General features: G+C 41.8%; 2 protein-coding genes across 3 annotated transcripts in view; one reads left to right on the forward strand and one right to left on the reverse strand.

Moving 5' to 3' along the window:
• Positions 1–230: 230 nt before the first annotated feature.
• On the forward strand, positions 231–15,720 carry csrp2 (cysteine and glycine-rich protein 2). Of its 2 annotated transcripts, none has more exons than XM_083906533.1 (6): positions 231–295; positions 4,022–4,142; positions 7,252–7,420; positions 9,042–9,171; positions 12,822–12,915; positions 15,515–15,720. In XM_083906533.1, exons 2-6 carry the CDS (start codon positions 4,031–4,033, stop codon positions 15,589–15,591), a joined length of 582 nt encoding a protein of 193 aa, XP_083762659.1. In that variant the 5' UTR covers positions 231–295; positions 4,022–4,030; the 3' UTR covers positions 15,592–15,720. The 2 variants fall into 2 exon arrangements, with proteins under 2 accessions (XP_083762659.1, XP_083762658.1); XM_083906532.1 differs by having other exon boundaries at positions 233–291.
• Positions 15,721–18,390: 2,670 nt separating this feature from the next.
• The window catches only part of zdhhc17 (zDHHC palmitoyltransferase 17), a gene marked incomplete at its 3' end in the record, with an annotated part of 31,765 nt that continues 25,617 nt past the window's right edge, over positions 18,391–24,538 (reverse strand). Inside the window, exons 11-17 of the mRNA XM_083907348.1 lie at positions 23,920–24,032; positions 22,830–22,892; positions 22,642–22,735; positions 20,291–20,374; positions 20,044–20,201; positions 19,857–19,951; positions 18,391–18,529 (exon numbers count right to left, since the gene is read on the reverse strand). Coding sequence (XP_083763474.1) covers positions 18,391–18,529; positions 19,857–19,951; positions 20,044–20,201; positions 20,291–20,374; positions 22,642–22,735; positions 22,830–22,892; positions 23,920–24,032 — 746 coding nt within the window. The remainder of the gene's footprint in view (positions 18,530–19,856; positions 19,952–20,043; positions 20,202–20,290; positions 20,375–22,641; positions 22,736–22,829; positions 22,893–23,919; positions 24,033–24,538) is intronic.

The following is a 24,538-nucleotide window of genomic DNA, read 5'->3' on the forward strand; positions in this document are numbered from 1 at the left end:
ATCTTCAAGAAACGTCTCTCATTTCTCGCTAGGGTTTGTGTGTCTAGTTAATAAAGGTATTATCATAATAATAATATTATTAATAATAGATCAAAAAATTGCATTTTCAATAGTTTCTCTACTTTCCTAAGTGTTCATGAAGGCAGCGGAGAGCTCCGTTTTTCCGACGGCACGTGAAGGCAGCAGTAGAATACAGTCTCCTCCCACACACACACACACACACACACTGTGACAGTTATCACGTTCATCTGGAGCTAAATATTTTCACACACGGAGATAATTACAAAACCTGTGGGTAAAAAACCTTTTCTTTATATTTTTACGGAAACCTCATGGTGGATATTTTGCACTATTTCACTTAAACTAACTGGTTTAATGTACTTTTTAATGTTATACAGGTTTACTCGCATGTTTGGTTTAATCGTTTAACGAGTCAGCTTTAGCTAGTTTAGCGCAGGTTAAAACAATTAGCTCTTGACACTAATTGTGACATCGATACGGTTGTGTAGTAAAGTGCAGTCATGTCATCAGTGCTAAATGTGTTAGTTAACTGTTATCTGGTTAAAAATAATTAAAGCCAAGTTATAGGTGCGTGAAAACAGACACATATACACGTTTAATAGAAGCAAGTGCACACTACTTTGTTATAAAATGACAAAGTCGCAGCTTGATTTCAAGAACAAAATAATTGGTTGTTTCTTTGGTCGATTAATCAGGGTTTTTTTTGGCTATATTTTAATTTTAGGTAGGTTTTCTAACACTATTGATAGTCGAAATACTGTGTGTGTGCAGATAGAAAATGCAGATTGGAGACAGTTATGCAACAAGTTATGCAATTTTGTGACATTTGTTATTTTTAAATTGTTATATTTTATGAAATGGTAAATAACTGACTAACTCTGCGTCAATTATTGTCCACATGTCTAAAGATTAGGTTAAGGTTAATATTATTACATTAACATTAAAGCATCAACATCATTTAAACCTAAGACATTGACTGTTTGTAATTAATTCATCAGTTCATAATGTGCATTATTATGTAACAGGTGTCAGGAAAACACATTGTATTCAGAATAAAACAAATGTATAGAAGTTTATTCAGTGGCAGTTATTCATATTCCAGAGTTTCCACATTCAAACAATATTAAGGAATCAATGTGTCTTTAAAGGTGAAGTAAGTAGTTTATAGTGCCATCTAGAGGAGAGGCTGAAATTTACAACAACAAACTGCTCCTCTGCTCACCACCTCCCTTCCCTGAGCGCTACGGTATCTTCAGCAGGTCAAATGTCGTCCTCGTCGTCTTTCTCCATGGTGCAGGCGTACGGTCAGGTACTGGTGTTCCTTTATCCGCTGTAAAACACGTGTGCTCCTACGTTCTAAACACGTAAAAAGATCCGCTCTCAGCCTCGTCTCGACGCTCGATTTGTTCTCTCGCGTTTGTCCTTACAGGCTCCAGTAGAAACATGGCGTTGTGGCAACGCAACAGCAACCCGCGACCATGATATTTGACATGACTTTTTGAAACACTACGAAAATTAAACATAAACTATTATACAGCGACTAGACAATGCAGGAGCACATAATATGTATAAAAAAGTGGATTTTGGGTCATATAAACCCATAAATACTACACAGTGTCCCTTTACAGGTCAAACAATAAAGCTCAAATGTTAATCGGTGAAATTTTAACACTAAACACACAAATCTTAATCTCAGTCAAAGCGTTACCACTAACCTCTGTGAACGCAGGGAAAGTTAAGTAAACTTCTTTTACATGAAGCCTATTTTTTTTACTCATAACATCAGAGGGAACTTTAAGGTTCATATTTTTCAGCTCCTCTGTTTTGTCTTATAATCCAGCTGGGATGTATAGGTTGTAAGTGGTTTTTTTTCTTCTTCTTCTTAATTAACAATCACTGAGGTTTTTGATCTCAGTGTCAGGGGTGTGACCTCCTCCCCGCTGGTGTACTTTGTGGTGATGCGGAAGCAAAGCAGAGCATCTTAAAATGTTTAATGAGAGAATAGTAATTACAGAAAGAGTCTGGAGTGACGGGTGTGGGCTCAGTGTCATCACAACAGTTGTTACTTCATATTTACTCCAATCACTGTTTGTGCTTATATACTGTCGCCATGTCCTGTCAGGAAACAGACAACAAAAGCCCTAAAAGTGCAGTGCCCTAAAACATTCCTCTGGGTATTAGTCTGCCCTGTTGTTTCGGCCGACCTCCATTGTATTGTGCTTTTTCTTTTTTTTTTTTCAGAGTGTTAGTTATATCCTGGGGCAGCATTGTTCAGTTTAAACGTGTGCTACTCTACTTTAATATCCAGCAGTTCAGGTTAGAGGAGGTTGATGCAGGGATTAATGTACAGAGCAAAAATAACTAGTATTCGTAAAAGGTCCAGTGTGTAACATTTAGGAGCAGTTATTAGCAGAAATCAAACTAAACATGAGTATGTCTGTGCACTTGTGGTTAAGTAGAATGAAAACCATTGTGGTTTTGAAGCCTTAGAATCATAGACTGCATTTTGAAATAGACATTGTCTTCTGTTTTTGAAAAGTTAAGCCCAGAAAGTAGGACATAAATAGCAGTTAGCCACTAGGGGGCAACTCCCCTAGTTGCAAATAGAGCTCCGTTTTAAAGCGGAACTAGACTGGAAGTTCCAATCAATGCTGTTTTTTAGTGTGTATCTGTGTCATTACGTTGTTTAAGAAGCCCTGAAGGTTCTAAACAAACAGTTCAGCCATTGTTGAGTTTTATTGTAATCTCGGGCTCAGTGAGATCTCTGAAAAAACCTGGTCCGGTTACGTAAACAGCATTTCTCCTGAACAGCAGATCCTCCTGCTCCGGGCACTAGTCCGGCACATCCAGTTGCGTACATTGAACCGCAGAAGAAGAATAACGTCCGTTGTGGAGGTGTTTCACGAGTGACAGTGTCTTCTGACTCTGGGTCAAAGGTCGTCAAAGGGACTGCAGCGGGGAGTCGTGAAGAAGCTATTTTTAAACACTGTTAAAACAATGTTTTGATAATGAGGAGCAGTGCATCCACCGTTCCAGAGGGGGGAGCTGTGCTTCTGAGAACGGATGTGCTGATATGTCACTTCCGGGTTGAGTCTCAAGTCTCGCGGCTGGGGAACAGCGTCAGAAAAGAGGATTTCTATCGGCTCGTTTACCGCAAATAGGAGGTTTTTGAGCATAAAAACAAGTTAATGTATGTAAGTAGACCTCCATAACTAACATATATGTGCAACAGGACCACTCTATGTGACCTTTAATGGAAGTACAATGAGCTTGCTTTATAAGAGTTAATGCTCTCAACCACTAGTTCCAGGTCTTCTCCAACAGCACATGATGTCAAGTTTGTGGATGATGTTCCCATTTACAAGAAAACAGATGGCGAAGCGCGGTGAACACCATGTGATTGAGCTGGTATCGTCATAGGCAAAGTCTGTGTCCAGAATAGGCCTGTTGTTATGTGCACATGTGTCTTGTGCTGCAGTGTTTCTACAAGCCCAAGTGGACAATCCAGCCAGAGCCTGCATTTCACATTTCAAGGGAAAAGTTTGCAATGCAAACAAAGAAGGGACAACCTTTCTGGTATGAGCAAGAGTGAGGTGAGCTCAGGAATCCTCTTATTAGTTTGTGGTACCACCACTAGATGTGACTAATTCTTAGACACTGGACCTTGAAATCTGACAACTAATCTTCTCACATCAAGAAACCTACATACAGTATCATTTACCCACAGTAGAGCTCATCATGTCCTATAACTGCGGTTAAACAGTGGATAAAGTTCCAGGTGGAACTGCGAGTAAGCACAAAGGAAGAAGGGTGTTGCTGTTGAATTACAATGACACTCAGTTTCAGTCATCCCCTCTGGGTCAATGGGACTGAAGGAACTGATCTGTTTTCAAAGTTCAGATGACGACATATCAGCACAAACAAAGGGGAAACAGTCAAAGAGATGCTGCCACTGACACTTTGCCATCACAACACTCTCTCTCTCTCTGTCTCCTGTTAGGACCACACCATGCCAAACTGGGGTGGAGGCAACAAGTGCGGCGCGTGCTGTGGGACAGTTTACCATGCTGAAGAGGTGCAGTGTGATGGAAAGAGTTTCCACAAGTGCTGCTTCCTCTGCAGTAAGTCCTGTTGTTTTTGATGCAGCTGTACCATCTGAACCAAGGGTCAGTGTGAAACACCATTGATTTATTTTGCACACAAAGATAAACATGTTAAACAGCCGGATAATGTCTGCAGTGGAGGAGGAGGAGGAGGAGGATGAAGTCATCAGGCTCATCTCAGATAATGGGCTTTGAGCTGAGACATAACGCAATACCTTACTAAGCAGGGAACGTCTGATTAAGACAGGATCTGGTGATGACTACCATCTCTTGCTGTACTTTAAATATGCTTTCGCAAATATTTATCTTAGTGACCACATTTTGTATAGATTAGTGGTGATATATTGCTGTTATTAAGCAGTTTGTTTGTGAGCTGAGACGTGTGTTTAAGCTTAATGCATCAGCACTGTCTGACTTCAAAAGGGAAGTTGAGAGCAACGTGTTTGCAGTATGCTGAATCCCAAACTGGTGTACTATTTGGTGGACTGTTATGCAAAGATAGTTTGACTGCACTGCAATAATCCTACATGACATTGAGTCCACAGATTTGTTCATTTCTTAACCATCTATGGTGTAGAACCAGAAATACTTCCACATGTTGCTTTTCAGGGACTATGAGGAAGTTTTGGAAGATTGACAGTTTAGTTTTTTGTTTTGTTTCCTCAGTTGTCTTCTTCTGTAGCAAATACAACATAGATCCAGGTCACAGCGCCCTCTGCTGGACAACTTGGTCATTACTTCAAACTGTCCATGTGCTTCTTGGCTGGATAGTTCAACGTGAACGGGTTGAAGTTTAAAAACGGTAGAGTAGCAACGTGTGGTCATGATAAGTAGAAGGGCAATTATCTAACTACCTTGTGGTACATTTTGAATGTAAACAATAATATTACCAGCATTTTGTACAATTTGCAGCATTAGTGGTGTCATAACCAAGCAAATTTGGTATAGAAACCCAAAACGACTAAATAAATCGATATTGAATCAAATCAGATCAGTTATGGACCCTCTGAATCAGTTTGATTCAGAAATCAGTGAACCAGCCCTACTGGTGAGGTGATCAGGGAAATCTCATGTTCTTGTCATGTGTTATTGCCAAGAAAGATTTCAAGAGTGTTGGATATTCTGAAATTTGAGAATTGACTGCTGAAACTGCAAAAAGGGTGAAACCATCAGGAGAAAATGAGCTTCTTCCATTTAGAATGTCGTGGAAGCTGATGTGTGAAATCCCACTCTTTAAACTCACATATCTGACTTAATAATGTCTCATGACAGTTTGGACAGTTTTAAAGTAGCCAAATACAAAACAGAGCTCCGGCATGTCAGGCCAAAAGAGATGCAATCACGATCGCTCTTGTGTCAGTGTCCATTAGACCATGAAATCAGACATTGGATATTATGTCTGGACCAAGTCTTGATAACAACACACAGAGAAAGACTGTGAAGTCACTCTCTGCTCAAGTACTCTACTATTTATTGACCTAGCCTTTTGTTTTCCTGACATCTTGTAAGCCTGAATGATGCATATTGCCCTGAACTGTTATGTTGATTTAAGAAACTTCCAAGGGCAGTTTCTGCATCAGCCTCCACATGTTATGTTTATTTATATTATATCAATGTGCATTTTTGCGGTGTTAGGTCATTGTGAGAGATAATTTACAGGAGTGGGCGAGAAGAACTCCTGGTGAACTCTGCGTCACCTCTCCACTGTTCTTCATCAGTGCTTCACTCACTGTTAGATGAGCGGGGGTGGCCTGTCCTGTTAGTGAACCGTTACTTGAAATGTCACTGGAGATGTTCCAGCGAAGACCTCGTACTGGAAAACTGGACTATACCAACACTTTCATTTAGCCACTACTGTAGAGAAGGCCAAAGCGATTAGAGTAACAAAAGAGGAGTTCAGCGGCTTCGTTACAAAGGGTGCTTTGTCTTACACTCGCACAGAGGAGCTGATGTCCTTGGCTCTCCTTGGCACTTGTCCTCCAGTTTGACATTGTCTGACATTCACCACGTTTCCATTTGTGTACATGGAAGACAGCAAAGTGTCATGAGCTCAGAGTGGCTCTGTATTCATCATGACATTTGAAGATTTAGGAGCTATAATCAGTGATTCCCAAACTGGGGTACACAAAGTGACGTTGGGGTATGCAAAAGATTATTTGCAAACAGCCTGATTAAATTCTGAAACTGGCATACATACAGTTGGAGGTGCCCACTCACATTGCCAAAAATATGCATAGGCTACCCTGAAGAGATTTTATTTGATGTGTGCTGTGTGTTTTTGGGGGGTCTTAGACAGACACAGTTGAGGGTACATGGCTGAAGGGGTACGGGACTGTGAAAAGTTTGGGAACCACTGATCTACATGATACATACACTAAACGGGCTCTCAAAAATGCTCATTTTTGCTCAGTTTTTCCAGCGCGTTGTGTGAAATCTATAACAAATTTCAGATGGTCACAGCGCAGAGCAGTGGGAGAGGAATTCACCTAATCCCGACAACCGGCATTGGTGTGCAAGTGTGCAGCTCCAAGCGGCTGCGGTTCTTTTGTTTTTCCAGATGAAATCTTTTCGTTTGTAGATGTAGATTACACCAAATTAAATACAGACGTCAGCAAAAGCAGTTATGATGATAATAAAAAATGCCGTCCTACTACTGAATGACTTTTCCCTCTATAAATATTAATATTTCTGACTTAATGGGCTTAAATTATGTCAACATATAGTTGGAATAAAAGGAATGTGACATTCCAAGGCTTGTGGAAAAATATACTCTTTGGGGAAAATAATTGAAAATACATAAATGAAAGGCAAAAAAATGTTTTTTTAAATGTCCTAAGTATGTGTTCACTTCTAAAATTAAACGCCTTGTATCTAATTAGCAAGACAGTTCACATGGAAGAGCCAAACCTCAAGACAAACGCAGGGTGGAATTCCGAGAAAAACATTAGTGTCACTTTGGTGTAATATTTCGGCAGATTTCTCAACCACAAGACATCCATTCATGTCTCTGTGTGTGTGTGTGTGTGTGTGTGTGTGTGTGTGTGTGTGTGTGTGTGTGTGCGTGTGTGTGTGTGTGTGTGTGTGTGTGTGTGTGTGTGTGTGTTCGTGTGTGTGTGTGTGTTCACAGTGGTCTGCAGGAAGGGCTTAGACAGCACCACGCTGGCTATTCATGACAAGGAGATCTACTGCAAGTCATGTTACGGCAAGAAGTACGGACCAAAAGGCTACGGATATGGACAGGGGGCGGGCACACTCAACATGGACCGAGGAGAGCGGCTGGGAATCAAACCTGAAGAGTAAGCCGGGCCAATGCCTTTGTGATGAGTGTGACTTATAGTTAGTGTGTTTGAAAGCTGCAAGATGATCAGTATTGAGATTGATTTCATCTTTGCAGTCCTTCCATCTGAGTGTGTAATGGATTTAAGTCATGATGTTTTTTATGTTGATTTTCAACATGTACTCATCTCGCTGAATTTGAAACATGTAGTCAGTCATTTGATGAATATACAACAGTATGTTGTAAACCTGCCCTGGAGCTAAATGATTAAAGATTATAATATAAGTTAGTCCACACAGTGCACTTTTGATCCTTGTAATAGTTAGTTATACCTTTTTTTTCTCTTTGTTAAGGCATTTGTTGACATGCAGGTGACATAATGTCAGCAATGGCTGAACAGTATGGCTAAACATACTATATATTGCTACTGAGATATGATTTGCAATGTATTTTTTAGTTAGTTTTTATTTTCAGTTAAATATTTAATGTGTTATAGACTGAAAACAAGATTAAGTCCATGGTTCTTAAACTGTGGTACGAGCCTCTGGAAATACTACTTTGTTTACCAGGTTATGTGATAGGACAGTGGAGCTTAGGAATATTAACCGGAGTGCATACAAAATTAAACAAATAGAAAAACAATAATAAGAAATTAAATAATAATCAGAGTGACCTTTTCTTTCGCTCCGTCTTAATCAAATTTCATGATACCAGTGTCTGAATGTGAGGGAGAAGAGGATGATGAGAGAGCAAATGATCTTATTTGGAATAAATCTACCTCCTGTGACTTTGCTCCATCTGTTTACACCATTTTAACACTAGAGATAATGGTGACAGCTCAAAATTTTCTCAGGTGGTACCTGGTTTAAAAATGTCTGAGAACCAGAGAAGTTTTAAATACGACTCATTTCAACATGAAACACATTTGGCTATTACTATTACTATTACTATTAAAATGCAATTTCCATTTGAAAACAGTGAACACTTTAGCACTGCGACGGTGTTACAAAGTAATAAGGATGGGAATGCAGTCTGTGGAAACATGGAGTGAAAGTCCATCACATACAGACAGAGATGGTCCAATTCTTTATTTGTGGTTGCCTTGGGTTTGTTATGTTCATATGAACATGGATTGTGTGTTCATAAATTCAAATGCAAAAACCTCTGAGGCATTCAGAGTATTTTTTACTGCATACTTGCAACATGGAGCACTCCCAAAAAGGTGATCCTGTTCAGGAAAATGTTTATTCCTGCCCCAGACATCAGGTGCTCACGCTTATCAAAGAATCCATTATGTAACCAGCAGGGTCCAGCTCACCCTCCATTCACTCCCCGGCTACAAAAGCCTTCATTCAGGGGCCACAGGAGCTGGCAGTCACCCTATGATAAGCAGCACTCTGGGGCCCCCAGGGTGCTCTGCTCACTTTCCCACCACTAACTGAGGACACACAGAAGAGACAAATTCTAACACTAATTTATCAAGACACTCCTCTCTAATGAATACTTCAACAAAAACGAGCTCTAAGTTAATAAATATTGATGAAAAATACCAGGTTTCAATGTCATATAGCTGACAAATGTTGAATTCACTCCCTGTTGGAGACAAAATGTCCTTATTTATCCCCTTTTTTTCTGTCTAGGACACAGATTCACAGACCCACCACCAACCCCAACCCCTCCAAATTTGCCCAGAAGTTTGGAGGTGCAGAGAAATGTGCTCGGTGTGAACAGTCGGTCTACGCAGCGGAGAAGATCATGGGGGCGGGAAAGGTGAGGAGTTCATCCTGAGCAATCCTGGCCGTAGGAAGTATGTGTTCCTATAATTCCCCGTTTTTCCCAAAAAAGGTCCTATGTTCCCCACTTTGTGGAAGCCTGGGTGTGGAGCTCCAGGGTAAAGGGTTAGGGTTAGGGTAGGGTAGGCTAAGGGTTAGGGTTAGGGTTAGGGTAAGAGTTACAGAGAGAGAGTCAGAGAGGGAGTTTCCCGGTTTGTTCACGACCGGCAACAGCAGGGAACATAGGACCTTTTTCAAAAAAAAAGGTCCTATGTTCCCCAGGTCCTTTTGGGTGAGGGTCTTATGTTCCCCGGTCACATACAAAGCGGGGAACATAAGACCCGGGGAACATAGATACGGTCCCTTTGCCACTTAGCCACAAAGTAGTAGCATGCTAATGCAAAATAAATATGTGCTTGCGTATTGGTTAATCGTTTCAGTATAACACCAAGTTCTGCAGTGCCTTAGCTTTGGGAGGTGTGTGTGTGTCGGCTTCACTGTGTGCCTTTAACACATACAGCTACACACAGTAATCCTCTCTCCCCACATATACATTTAAGCGATGGACCTCAGAGGATTATGAGCCATCGCTGCCTCAACTCAACTGTCTGTTCAGCACCTTTAATACCACACAACATATTCATCACGGTGCAACAAGCTGATAAAAGTTAGTATGAAGAATCATCTGCAGTGTGTTCATTTTATTCAAGTAGAACACAAACACATCCCGAGATGAGATGAGAGAAATAGTGAGCCCCCAAAATCTGATGATGTAATTGGGTTTTCTTAAGATTCATTTTCTAATAGTTGACAATTTAATTCATCAATTAATCATTTTTTGGATCCTGCGTACCAACGTTAACCGATAATTAAGTGTGTTTTGCAGAGTGAAAACACTTTGACTGCTATTAAACTGTCAAGAAGTTTAAGTTGTGACATCATCTCCTAAGACATTAGCCAAGTAGACAATTTTGGAGTTCACATGTTCAGCCAAGTCACAAAAGTGACAGCAGCACTCGGCTCAGATGAAGATTCATGGATTGCGAGAGAGTCTCCACATATGTGATGTTTGTTGTGTGCTCAACGGAGCACGGCAACAACAAAAAACATACCAATTAAGCGCGAGGATTCAAACCTCGAACTGGTGCTGTGTTGGTTACTCTAATGCCACGAGGACCACAGTCAACATCACAAACCACAGGGGTTGAACTCGTGTGACTGGACCTGAGGGCACAGGGTTTTCACAACGCTGAACCACACTGGGCAGGTTTGGTGTGAGTTCTGCTTACGACAGAACACAAATCCTGTTTTTTTTTTTTCATTGACACACTGGCTCTGTCAGATTCTGTTGAGGCTTTAAAACCCTGTCCACAGACACAGAGTGGAGATCTGTGTTGTGAGGAGTTTTAAAAGTGGGCGTGGACACAGACTCCATGTGGACGATTTATAGACAATGTGGTCATCAGTTGAGAAGCTGTTAAAGGTCTAACGTGTAACATTTAGTTAGGTTTACTGGGAAAAATAACATTTAACACCAATTAGTATGTTTTTATAAGTGTAAACCTGCTCAAATCAAGAGGTTTTTGTTGCTTTTAGAACAAGCCCTCTTTATGTACTTTATGCAAGGGCCTTGCTTTATGGAGACCACCATTTTGAACTGACACATGACACTGACATGTTATGCTAAGGAAGATTATGCAAATAAAGACTGGCTCTGCCCAATAAAGCCCAGTTATTCATTAAAAGAGAGTGGAGATTTGTGTGTGAAGGTCATTGTAAGTCCATGATGTAATTAGGAAAGAGAGGATTGCGTGGAAGGGTCCTCAGTTTGTCGTACTCTGCTGTTTTACCAATAGACGTCACAGTTGTAGGGCAGCTCTCCACGACTCTACTTGGTTCGGTTTGGTTTCAGGTAGGGCTGAACGATATATCGCATTTGCGATAATATCGCGATATGATCAAGTGCAATTTTCTCACCGCAAAGGCTGCGATTATACGCTGTTCACGTGACATGCGCGTGTAAAACATGTGATATAATCGAACGAGATCGTCTAACCACAGACGCTGCACTCTGGTCACTCTGCTCCCTGCGCTCTCACATGCGCGTGTTGCGGAGGACGAGTCACGGCCCGTTTTTGTGAATGGAATAGGTGAGGGCGGGTCGGTAATGTGACTATGGAGCTTCGGCCGCTGTCCGAACAGCTGTTCAGTGACTGTGCGTGTCCAAGGGTGTGTGTGTGCGCGTGTGTAGTGCGAACGAGCTTGCGCTAATATTAAGAACGGGGGTGGACACAACAATAAGCCGTCTACACGATTGAAGACGGCATCTCACCCAGTCAAGATCCTGCACTCTGGTGCACAACAAGCGCAGGTTCAAAAACCTGAGCCGTCTGGAGACACATCTGTGAGACACACCTGTGCCAGCGGAGAGTTTCTCTCTGCTCCGCTTTTTTTTTTTGACCCTCGACAATCAACTCTCAAAATGTCTGAAAATTCCCATCCCGAGTTACGCCATATGAACGCACTTCAAAACGGGTTGTGTGTATGTTTTATTTATTTATTTATTATTATTATTATTATTATTATTATATTTAATGACTGTCTAGCAGTTCACAGATGTCGGAAAACTGAGTGTGGTAAAGCCACATATTTTTATATATATATATATATATATATATATATATGCAATCTGCACTTTGTGTGACTTGTGACTGACTCAGTTTAACACCAGGGTTCCTTCTCAGCACTTTATGTTCAGATGTTTGTAAGTTCCAAATATGCTATTGTGATTGAAGTAGTTAAATAAAAATAATCTATTCATGCATCACCTCATGTCATCATAACAGAGGTCTGTCTTCCAGGAAAGAACAGTTTATTTTTAATGTAATATAGTATTGGCCATACTTATGATGTATTGCTTGTCTTTGTTTAATAATACAGAAGATTAAGACCTTAAAAAAATAATCGCATCGCAATCGCAATATTGGCACGAAAAATCGCAATTAGATTATTTTCCATAATCGTTCAGCCCTAGTTTCAGGCGCGCCGTTCTCCATTACTACAGTACTTCCTCAAAGTGGGCGGCTTGTAATAGCAAGGTTGCACAAAATGCCGCGTCACAAGCACACAAACCAGTGACGGGCAACGAGAGCAGTTGTTTTCGGGTAACTGAATCATTAGAATCAGTTAATTTCAAAGATTTGTTTGGTACTTCCTGCATGAGCACAGACTCCGTCTGACACAGTTACTGGATTCAACTGATGTTGGAGGTTTTTTTTTTAAGTCTTTTTGACTGATCTACAGTTCGGCATTGTTTGGTTCTTTGTCAGACACAAGAATCAACGTGGAACCTTGCCAGAGCAGGCACTAAAAAGTACCAGGTACCATCGCTAATGGAAAAGCAAAATAAACTGGAGTCGAGCCGTGCTACAACTGCATAGTGGAAAAGCATTGTTACACACTGGACCTTTAATGTGTTTCCTAATGGGACAGCATCTATTTTGAGGCTCCACTCATGTGCTCAAGCATAACCCGTCATTTTCTTCATACTGAAGACATTTAGAGAAGTCATCTGTGTTTCAGCAGCTGCTCGAGCTGCTGGAACACAGGAAAGGAAGTGCAGAGGTCTAACGTGCTTTCTCTTCATAGCCGTGGCACAAGAACTGCTTCCGCTGTGCAAAGTGCGGCAAGAGCCTGGAGTCGACTACGCAGACCGAGAAGGAAGGAGAAATCTACTGCAAAGGTGAGATGACACTGTTGACAGGACCTTTCCCTCTCAGCCTTCATTTCCTTATGGACTTGTGCCGTTGCTAACATATCACACAGACAGAGCCATTAATAATACAGTGCAAATAAAACGTATGCACTGACCAAACAAGAGGGGAATAAATAAAGCAGTCTGCTTTTATAAGACTCAAGAGTGAGAGCTGAGCACAGTAACATAGTCTGATGATACAAGAGGCAGCTGTGATGGAATCAGGTGAGTTTGGACACTCGATGTTCCCAAATCTCAAACTAGGTTCATCTGACCTCTCATGAAAGAATTCAATTGACTGTAAAGGTCTTAGTGAGGTGCTGCTGGACCACATCATGTTGCCATAACAGATTCAATACGCATTGGCGTTGATTCTCCACACGTGTCTGGAGCTCTAGTGGAAACATGACACATTACACAAGAGTTTCCTTCGTTCTGGTGTCTGAGGTCTGGTGACCGACTGCAAGCGCCGATTGGTATTTTTTCAGACCTCAAAATGACGACATCCTCGAGGGTTTTGTCCACAAGCCAAAGAAATTCAGTTGAGGTTTAACCCAAACTGATTAATTATCAAAACAGTTGGTGATCCATTTAATCCATCAATTCATAGTTGCTTTATTGTTCCAGCCCTGTACTGCACTGACTACAGCTTATGATCCAAATTATTTTCATACTCAAAAGTCAAAAGTCTGATTCCCCACATATTGTTTAGATTTATCTCGCCTGTATTTCTCCTGGGTAAAGTGCTATTTCTAGCTATATTTGTATTTCTTCTGCTATAAGGGCAGGCAGATTGTCTAGAGGATGACCCCTAAAGAAGTGGTGAACATTAGTGCTGTCACTAGGTCCAGTTCCTAAGGTTATGATCGAACAGCATGAGTATATTAGCACGCTAACCTGCAGCACTACAGCTGTGAATCCAAACAGACTCCCTGTTAATTCCAAACTGTGGTCAAATGTCACACAAAACAGGTTGGAGTATAACTGAAAACAGCAGATAAAGTATTATTGCACATGCTCTGCTGCTGTATACAAACACATGCTCCCTCAGTCAGATCTGGTAGTATTGTTCAACAGAGCCAGTTTTCAGATGAAGGACACAGCATACCAATAACTTCACATTGTTTCTGCAGAATAATGACATCAAGAGAAATCACCAAAAGTGAAAAAGCAGCAAATAAAGATGTAAATATCTGCTAGAAGCAGAACATGTAGCTCTTACTAGTTCAGGTCGCAGTAAATGATGAAATAAGTGATTGTTATGCCCAACACACACTGACTGGTGTACTTACTGTGGTCCTGCATGATGGTTATTTAACATTTGACGTGTCCAGATAACTGAGCCGCATGTGCAGTTTGAGCCAATTCTTCATCAGCACAATCAGACGGCTTCACTACAGAGTGGACACACACACACAAACAGATATAAACAAATGAACACACATACATTTGCTTGTGCTGATGAGCAGGAATGTTACCTCTCAGTCTCCAGACTCAGGAACAGATTCTGCTGCTGTTATCAATCACTGGTTTATGCTCACAGAGACTGTGTCCGAGCAACAGCTGGATATTGTTATCATGAATGTTGTGAGTGAACGTGACCTGCGCGGTCACACTGACATCAGGCGCCTAAAGCCATTTTCCAGTAAAACGGGGAAGGTGTGGAGAGTGAATTGTGCACCTCAGTGTCTGACCACACAACCTGAGCAGAGAGAGAGCTTCTCAAACTAAACATGCTGATGTGACACAAACAGCAGTGTTGTTAAACCCTTAGAAACTGGTTCTCCACACACACACACACACACAGCTGTTCTCTGTTGTGCCTGATGAGACATGTGATCAGGTCTGACATGCAGTTGGATCAGGAACCCAGTCACTACTGACTGAGTGTGACTGAAGGTTTTCATGGACATAGCACTTACATGACTGGAGATCTGACTATTATTAGTATAGAATATTGCTTTACACTCAGTTCATTTTTTTAGGCATTTAAATAAGACTTTTCTCCAGGTTCTCCAGTTCTCCTTCCACAGTCCAAAGATTTGGGGATTAGGCAACTTGAACACTCTAAATTGACCATGATGGACTGCACTCTTGCCTTTGCAGCAAGAAGACCCGGGTTCCTGGGTTAGAGCCCCATTTGGAACAACTTTGGAACAAGGCCTTTCTGCAAGGAGTTTGCATGTTCTCCCCGTGTGTGCGTGGGTTTTCTCCAGGTTCTCCGGCTTCCTCCCACAGTCAAAAAACATTTGATATGGGGATTAGGTGAATTGGGCACTCTAAATTGACCGTAGGTGTGAATGGTTGTTTGTCTCTATATGTGGCCCTGTGATGGACAATGTCAGCTGAGATAGGCACAGCACCCCCCACGACCCTCTGGTGGAGGAAAAAGCGGTAGATGATGGATGAATGGATGGACTGACCAACTGACACAGGGTGTTCCCTGCCTATCACCCTGTGTCAGTTGAGATTGGCACAGCATCCTCATAAAACAGTAGAAGATAGATGGATGGATAAAAGTTGCATTGCATGTTTTAAAACATGTTTTACTCGGCTCCCCCCCCCCTCCCTCTTTATATCTCCACAGCGTGTTACGCCAAGAACTTCGGGCCCAAAGGCTTTGGATATGGCCAAGGAGCTGGTGCTCTGGTTCATGCTCAGTGATGGTTGACCTGGAATCTGACCTGGAGTCTTCACTCGGACACATTCCTCTGTGCTACTTTAACTCTTTTTTTTTTACTTAACATGTTTGAATGCAGAAGCAATTGCTTGTGATACAAATAAAACCCATTTACAAACCAAAATACGACTTCACATTTGACTGTATTTTATTATTAAAGCCATTAAAACTGAACCATGCCCATATGTTTACATCTGAAGCGGAGTAACAGTGATGTCTGAAGGTGGGCAGAGAGGCACTGGAGATGATTATGTGCTTTATCTTTTTTTCTGTTATTATCCCATATGAAGACATGAGGGAAGGGGACAGGCTGCTGGAAGAACTAGTGAGGACTGAAATGGCCGGGAATTGGTTTTCATGGATGAGCTGGGAGTGATCCATTGACCTCCTGTCGCTTTAAAAAAGGCATGATGCGAACACAAGTGGCTAGTAACTGTTAGCACGTCCCGCTGATATGAATGAAAATAGACCAGTTTAACCTCTGAAGCTCACGGAGTGTGTGTGTGTGTCGTCCTGGTTGCACAGCGACATCAGTGGTTCACGCGGTAAATGGAGGGAAACCGTAGAATGATGATGACATAACTGTCTCCTTCTGGTGATGCAAACATGAGGCCCAAAACGTTTTGGAGGCCTTAATATAATATAACCTCCATCTGTCATTAAAACTATTGCATGGTCACATTTCAGCTTTTAAAAAACAAACAAAAAAAATTGGCTTCTGCCTTAGTTCTCTAAGTGTCTTTGCTTTACAATTTGTACATCCAGTGGTATAACAAACCCAGCAATATATGACCAAAAAAAACAAAAATACAAAATGATGAATACAGAACTCACAAGCATGGAACATTCAAATATATTACACACTTGCACAGGACGACCCGACTGGAAATCTGGTTCCCCTGAAAGACAAATTCCACAAAACACACTGGATTGGAGATAAAGAAACCGTTACCAAAATATATGAAAGCAACGCGGAAAAGTACTTGCAAATACTTAACATTCACTATATACAGACACGTGGCTTGCCGGGCTGTCACCATGGTGATGAGGATGTGGTCAAATTGAAATGTCGGGCAGCGAGAGCCCAGCTGTCCCAACCATCATACATGCAGTGGAAATCAGGGGGGGGCGGGGTGTAAGGGGTTAAAATGCCTATAAGACAGCAGTGTCAGACATCACTAAAAGCTACAGTCATACATGTGGAGTACAGTCACTTCATTTTTATCTTTCCACTTAAGTTTAGTTGGAAGAAATCCACCAAACTCAAAAAAGAAAAGGAAAAAAAAACTAACTCCAGGAGCACCTTCAACTAACACTGATGAAAAAGAAAGATGATTTGCTGCTTATGTACAAATGCACATTCTTCACACTTCCGTTTATCCTGTTGCTGTTGAGCCGACTGTGCACGGTCCAGACAGGAAGAGTTGTGGGGGGGGGGGGTTGGGGCTGCCATATTTGATGGGGGGGGGGCCTCACCTTCCTCACTGTAAACAATGTGAGCTGCTGGGCCCTTCTGTTCAGTAACGGCAAAAAAAACAAAAAGAACTGCCAAAAAATTAAAATCAGTGCAATGTTGTCGGCAAACAAAAGACAGACAAAACAATTAAGACTTAATAACACATGGAATGAACCTTTTCTGCATAAAAACTCCTCTGCAATCTCATTCGACTTCTGCGTCTCTGCTGTTAATAAATACCTCACCTGTTGTACCTAGTTCTCGTGTTAAAACAGCTACAGGTACTTCCTTAATATTCTTTCTCATAAAAAGAGACTCTGCATCTAAAAAGGATGTGAAAACTAAAAATGATGGGTGCTAGAGGATAGATACTTAATCTATAAATAGTTTTAAAATAAATATACCTGTATCACATTGTCTGTAGGATATCTCCTGTCGCGCTAAGCAACACTTTTCCTCTGATAAGTTCAACAATGTCGGCGAATCCTCATCCGTTTCACACTAAATTCGTCACGGTGCAAAATCAAGACCTTAAAAAGACATTCCCTTACCTCTATGGTACTTACAAACTCATGATATTAAAAACAAAACAAAAAAACAGCTTTACTTTAGCTTCCACGGCCACCACAGGTACATTACCACAGGAACGGCAGAGTTCCTGAACCGATCAAAAACAGAAAAAATAAGTACAGGGCACATCAACAGGGACACCATAAATAAGGATATAAAGTGAGGAGGGGGGGAAAGAACGGGACTGCCACTACATGGCGCTGCCGTCTCTGCAGCGTCACGTCTTCAGTCCAAACAGAGGAGCTTTTATTTTGAAATTCTTGGGCCTCTCTCTCTCTCCCCCCTCCGCTCGTGCCTGGCAGTGACACACTGTCCAAAGGGTTGAGGAGAAGAAGAAGAGACGAGGTGGATTAGCAGTGAAGGTACAGTAATGACGTCTGATGTAGTAGAATAGTACAAGTAGTAGTAGTAGTAGTAGTAATAGTAGTAAAGGTAGAGTGGTGTAGTTATGGTGTTGCCCTGTAACAGCATGCTAGTCCTGGCTGATTATTTTTTTTTTTCCTTTTTCCCCAAAGTGTTTTGATCGGTGTGGGAGAGATGGTCCAAAAAGAAGCAAGCGCTCCCGAGAACAGCATCATTCTGATATGAACGCATGTGTGTGTGTGTGTGTGTGAGAGAGAGAGAGTGAGGGGCAAGTGGAGGGGGGGGGGGGGGTAATCCTTCCAAAAATATTCTTCCATCAGCCAAATTCAACTCCTGCTCAACCACGTCCCCCCTCCATCTCTTTCATCTTCGTTCGCCGCCTCCTCCTCCTCGGCTACACCAGCTGGTAGCCTGAGCCAGATGTCTGGTCGTACTCTATTGTGTACTGTGTGGTCCAGTCCACCGTCACAGGCCGGATCAGTCCACAGCAGCGGATCTCGAAGAAACCTATAAGGTTTCGGATGCAGCCGTGGCTGGAGAGAGAGAGAGGACACAGGGCATTATTAGTCAAATTTAACCTGGTGACACATTAAGAGTTGTGGATGGAAAGTCTTCCTGTCTGCATTCTACATAAAATGTAATCAGATTTTAAGAGGGTTACTTATTTTGGAAAATTATAAAGTGAGAACAAGCTAGTGCTGGGCGCGTTAACGTCGTCAATGTTAACGCATGACGCGTCTCCATGAAGACAGAGCGGAAAAATACGTCAAGTGACTCCGGATTAAAATGAGTCTCTAAAGTGACGCTAAAGTTAAAAAACAGAGGCTGGTTATTTGTAGCGCTGCACTTTTCATTTAATAAACAGAGCGCTCCAGTTCCACTGTAGGTGCGCTAAAGGAGCTAATGCAGCTAACGGAGCTAACGGAGCTAACTGGTAAACGGTGCCTGGACTTCGGTGTCGCGGCACGTAAACCTGACGCCATGCGCATCTTTTTCCAGTCAGTCGTCATGGAAACTTGTCGTGCATTAATGTGCGTTAACCCAGTGCCTAGAACAAGCGTTAGATTTTTTTATGTTGGTACGATAAACACGACAAAGTCAAAATGGCTGACTTCCTGTTGAGTAGAGGCCATGGTCCCAATGGACTTTTTTTGGGCTACAACAAGTTCCCGCCAAGTTTCGTGAAATTCGGTGCAACTTCATTTTGGCTTGCTCCATCCACGTTTGACCTTAGGGGGGTGCTATAGAGCCCTGGCGCAATGCATGGGTCCGAGCACTGACAATCGCATCTCACTTTCGCCACACCTGACCTCCATGCCAAGTTTCCAGAGTTTTTATGCTCGTTAACCTCCTCAAAAATGACCAGAAAGCCACAGATATGATAATAATCTGGTTCAAATTTGTGCCAGAAGCCATTTTGGCTCCTAGCGTTCGTGTTTCTGCACTCAGAGAGGAGTAAAATTGTGTAGTTTTCTGTTAATTAAGGTTTAATAATTAAGGTTTATCATTTACATTAAGGAAATGTAAATCAAGGACTATTGTGAAACAACAGATCTTTAAATCAGTACTTAAGGAGGAGAAAATCCATGTATTAGCCGTGTACGTCTGACTTTTGTATCTCTCTATGAGCTAGTGTGTATTGGATCAGTTTCCTGTTGACCTTTACGTCACAAAAAACAGTTTATACGTCGTCTCCTTCTATTTCTTTTGGAGCATGTGCAGTCAGACTCCAGTCTGACTAAGCGTACATACATGTTATTGGACTATGAATGGCATTATCCAGGTATGTTAGTCTGACTACAACTAGCTCGATTTTAGTCAGACTAACGCGTAGCTAACAAAAAACAGAAGATCATTTACTTGAATGGGCTTTCGATGGACGTGGCCGTGACTTTAAAGTGCTTGTATCTCCGAGCGTTCATCCTCTCGTTGGTGGTGATTCCTAGAGCTGCAATCTAAAAGATGTTCAAGGGAAAAGAGAGTAGAACTTTTGTAAATATCTACTAAAATCCAGATACTTGGACTGAAACTGAAGACAAACTCAGACCTGATAGAGCTGACACATGATGAGCACGGCCACCCACATGAAGTGGAAGACACTGTTGAGGAACATCCAGAACATCCAGGGGGAGCAGGTGGCGATCTGGGTCAGATAGAGCCAGAAACCATCCTTAGCATAACTGGTGGCACAGTTGATCCTCCAGTCTGAGGACAAAGAGAGGGTGAGGTTAGGAAGTTAGGAAGAGAAACACTTTCACACTATATGAAAATATATATGAAACTTTTTAACTCACAGCAGATGCAGCCGTACATCATCCAGCAGATCATACAGAGCAGGAAGAACAGATAACCCATGAAGTAGCGGTGATTTCCACTTCCTGTAAAAGGAAAAAGGAAAACATGTCACATTTTGTTCTCATTCGGCTGCAGTTGCCATGTGAGATGTCTGGGGTCACACTTTTTTTTTTGTTTGAATAGAAACAGGGGACTCTCCACACTGTTGAGTGTAAGTCAGGATTGATCATCAAAAAATAAGGAACAAAGCGTGTTCTGTATCTGTTCATATGGAACAAATTCTTTTTTTTACCGGAATGGTTGGCAACACTGTCTTTACAGGAAACAGACCCTCTACTCACAGCATTTAACCCTTTAAGGTCATTAAGCAAAAAAATGTCTCTAAAACCTGAGCTTCAATGGCGACTAAATGACTGATTTCTTGAGTATTTGAGAGTTTACACCTGTGACTTTGCTGTGAAATTGAGTTTATTTAGATACAAAAATGTTAAAGTGAAGAACAAAAAAAAAAACAGTAAGAAAATAAAGTAATATCAACTTGTGTCAGTGCCTTGATTTAGTCCTGATGGAGTGTGAAGAACAAGAACATCATGTAATGACTGTAACAGTCTGCTTCACATGGTGATGATGTTTACAGCGCTGTGGCATCTGCAGGTAAATCCACCGTCACCCCTGGTGCGCGGTTGTAAACACTCCGTCGATTACGGTGGTAATTATCGTCATTATCGCCGACCTCATCGTCTTCAAACATAATTATGTCTTAACCATAAATCTTGGTCGATTTGTTCAGCGCGTTCGAAGCTATCAGCGATGAGAAATCTCTTCACTGTCAAAGTCCTCCATGTTCGAGCGAAGTCATTTCAAAACAATGTCGCGAGGAATCATTATACCCCCGAAAATTGACGTATCCGCTTTACCGGCGTCTATGAGAGAATAAAAACGCTCAGCCGCTCTCCCGGCCTCAATGGTAGAAGTGCGTCAATGCTTTCCCGGCGTCACAGGGTTAATAGTGTTGGTCAAAAAAAGACCTGTATATTTGGTTTGAAAAACTATTATCAAACAGACTTCTCTTATAGGGCTTTAACACCAGCAGGGCTCCGTGCCGTTTCTGGTTCCCGAACCCAATTTGAACCGGCCGGCACATTCAGACTGAAAAAATAACTGGTTCAGAACCGGAAAAGTTGGTTCTCGTGCGAACCAAGAAAAACCTGGTTCTATCTTGTGAACTGTGACATCACCAGTGGGCGTGTCATACGAGCGGAAAGTAGAAGAAGTATTGAGATTTTGCCAGTGTTGTGTTAACTTCCGCCCGAGTAACGTGGATTAACGTCCTCCCACAGTGGTTCCTCTTATGCTGGTGTAGAAAGCACCAAGGGTCTGAGGCTCCAGAACGGCACAAGAGCCAGTACCAGAACCGTGCCTGCCTGAAAGCACCTATAATGAATCTGGAGGTGTGTCCATTGTAGATATATGTGTGTGTGTACTTGTCTCTGTTAGCTCTTTAGGGCATTATCTGGCATAAACACTGATCAAAACCTGGTCCTAATGAGGATTTCCAAATGAATGGAAGTCAATGTCGCCTCCTATGAAGAATAGCTGCCTGTGTGTCTGTGTGCTGGTTGAGTGAATCAAAGCTCTACTTACACTGCTTTAACATGAAATACATTTTAAACCATTACAAAAAATGCACTAATCAGTGTTAATATTATCTTAATAATTTCCAATTGCCAGTTGGTGCAATGTTAGCATTGGGCGACCAAATTGGATGCACTTTAAAGCCCTGTGAGACCAGGTCTGGACAGGATTTTTTAAAAAGCTTTTCTGTTGTTCAGACAGTTTCCTCACTTTTAAAGCTTCAACCTTCAATACTCCCCCGTTTCCTCGTCACATAGAACACATATGCACACAACGTCTTTGTACATACATTCCATGGCCTCTTGGCTCGACTTTCCCCAAATGTCCTCACAAAGGTTGAAGCACAATTACAAACAAACACATACACACACCTTATTTATGTCCACCTGAAGGCTAAAAGACTTTCCTCTGTGTTCAGGTTCTGTCATCGTTCATCGACATGTTTTTTCATGAACCACTTGAGGTTTTTTGTTTGTTTAATTTTACAGTCGATCACATATTACAAAGTACATCCTGTGTCAGATCATAATATTTAATTCCCTCAGCAGAAAGAGTCTAAAGTGAGAGCAGAGCCTTTAGTGAGGACACATGTTAAAAAAAAGTCATTAAAAACTGACTGTGGGGAGGAAAAGTGCAAGCAGCTGATGTTGTGTTGAGCATGTGTTGTTGTGTGGTTGTTGACACGCACACAAATGTGGTGTTGTTGCTAACATACCGACGCAGTTCCCCACCCAGGGACAGTGGTGGTCGAACTTGGCGATGCAGCGATTGCACACGGCGCAGTGTTTAGACCTGATGGGCTTCCGTATCTGAAAACAGACACACAGAGAATTTAAAAAAAAACATTTCATCTTATCAACATTGATCCTTTCATTTCTGAGGAGAAAAGGAGATGGACTTTACCAAGCAGGTGCTGCAGAATATGCTCAGATCCAGGCTGCCCGTCTCTGCCAACTCCACGATCGTCTGGACACAAGAATCAAAGGAAGGATTTGAAAAATGAAAGAGAGAAAAAAACAGAGACAGAGACTTGACAGAAGAATATATCAACAACTGAGAAACTCATTTCTCTGAGGTCTGTTTGGCTCTGCAACAAAAGGCCCACTGACAGTGCAACAGCTGAATGATCACACTGGAAACTTGGCTGATTCACTCTGAAATAGGGCTGAGGCCTCCATGGGATTTACAGTATAAGTCAACTCTGAGTCAGAAAATGCATCTGTTACTAAAGCCTTTCCTTATATCTGCACAAACAAGACATTTACTACTTCTGTGCTTGTTTAACAACTTATCAAACCAAAAATCCTACTTTACGCCTGTGTCACACGAGGAGGAGCGGTGGAGTCCTCTGCAGCAAAAAGAAAGACTTGGAAGCCACTGATGTGATGTGGCTGACTGACCTCAGCTGTGACAGGCCCAGCACTGCTGCTAATAATGTGTTAGGGTTATCAAAGGGTGGACAGTCGGTACCTGGTGAGCAGATCCATTAGAGTGAGATAATGAGTGACAGCGAGGACGTGGGGGAGAGAGGGACCATGACACTGGGCAGCGAGCCACACAACATGCTTGGTGTTCGACTGCACAACCCATTTGTGTGGCTTTGTGAATCGCTCACTCTCCTGTACCAAAACTCATAGAGGAAATAAGAGTCTTTGATCCACTGCTGCCTCCATCAATCAGCTCAAATGTGTTCTTTCATGTCTTTAGTGCTTGAAATCCCTCATTTGGATTTACCTCACGGACAAACGCTTACCAAATGAGGCAGCAGTAGACGAATAACTCCCATGTGCCTGTCACAATCTTCTACATTTACCTTGGTCATCACCTGGAAAATGTTGTCTGATAGGGAGTGGCATTTTATAAGATGAGTTGGATGTTGAGAGGCTGAATTCTGTTTCCCTTGTAACCTTGTTTTTATTCAAGGTGTGTCTGCCCGGGTGAGCATACTTACATACTTCTATCATAATGTCATGATTCAAACAACTTTTCAAACCTTTTTCTTCTGCTCCTCAGATGCTTTGATGATTCCTGGGTCAGACTTCCAAGATTTTCCAAAGTTGTAGAAGAGAGCCACGGTGTTTAACAGGAAGGGCACGTGGACGGTGGCAAAAGGCAGATGTGCACTCAGGGTTAAGGAACATGATGTTTTTGTTAGTTTCACCACAAATCAACTCCTATTCATTTTTAAACAAAACCACTGCTAATACTGGACTGATGACAACTTCATCTCAGGTCATGAGACACGTAAGCTGTGTCAAAACAAACCAGAGCACGACACTCACAGCTGCAGTATTATTACGGCTAGACGTGGAACCTGGATTTATTTTGTAAAATAGAAAAGGAGACACGTTGAAAACATTTAATCTGCAAAGTATGTCCTGAAATAATAAGAGTAACACACGCGATCAATTGTCCATTTACTTCTGAGCCTCTGAAAAGGGAGGGAATGTGTATTAACATCATTGAAACCCTCTTGAATTAAGAGTCAACGGTCTATACTTTCATCACATAATGGTGGTGTACACTGAGAAAAGCTTAAAAAAACATTTACAACTGTACATTTTTGTTACAGCGTAAAAAAAACAGTCTCACGTTAAGCTGAAGCAGCTAAG

Source organism: Microchirus variegatus, assembly GCF_963457635.1.
Source record: "Microchirus variegatus genome assembly, chromosome: 20".
Classification (NCBI taxonomy): domain Eukaryota; kingdom Metazoa; phylum Chordata; class Actinopteri; order Pleuronectiformes; family Soleidae; genus Microchirus; species Microchirus variegatus.

Bases quoted from the DNA above. Each gene is read 5' to 3' on its own strand.
- csrp2 (XM_083906533.1), top strand. From the start codon at position 4,031: ATGCCAAACTGGGGTGGAGGCAACAAGTGCGGCGCGTGCTGTGGGACA. The intron at 7,421-9,041 runs GTAAGCCGGGCC...TTTTCTGTCTAG, and splicing joins CTGGGAATCAAACCTGAAGA to GACACAGATTCACAGACCCA. The intron at 12,916-15,514 runs GTGAGATGACAC...ATATCTCCACAG, and splicing joins AGGAGAAATCTACTGCAAAG to CGTGTTACGCCAAGAACTTC.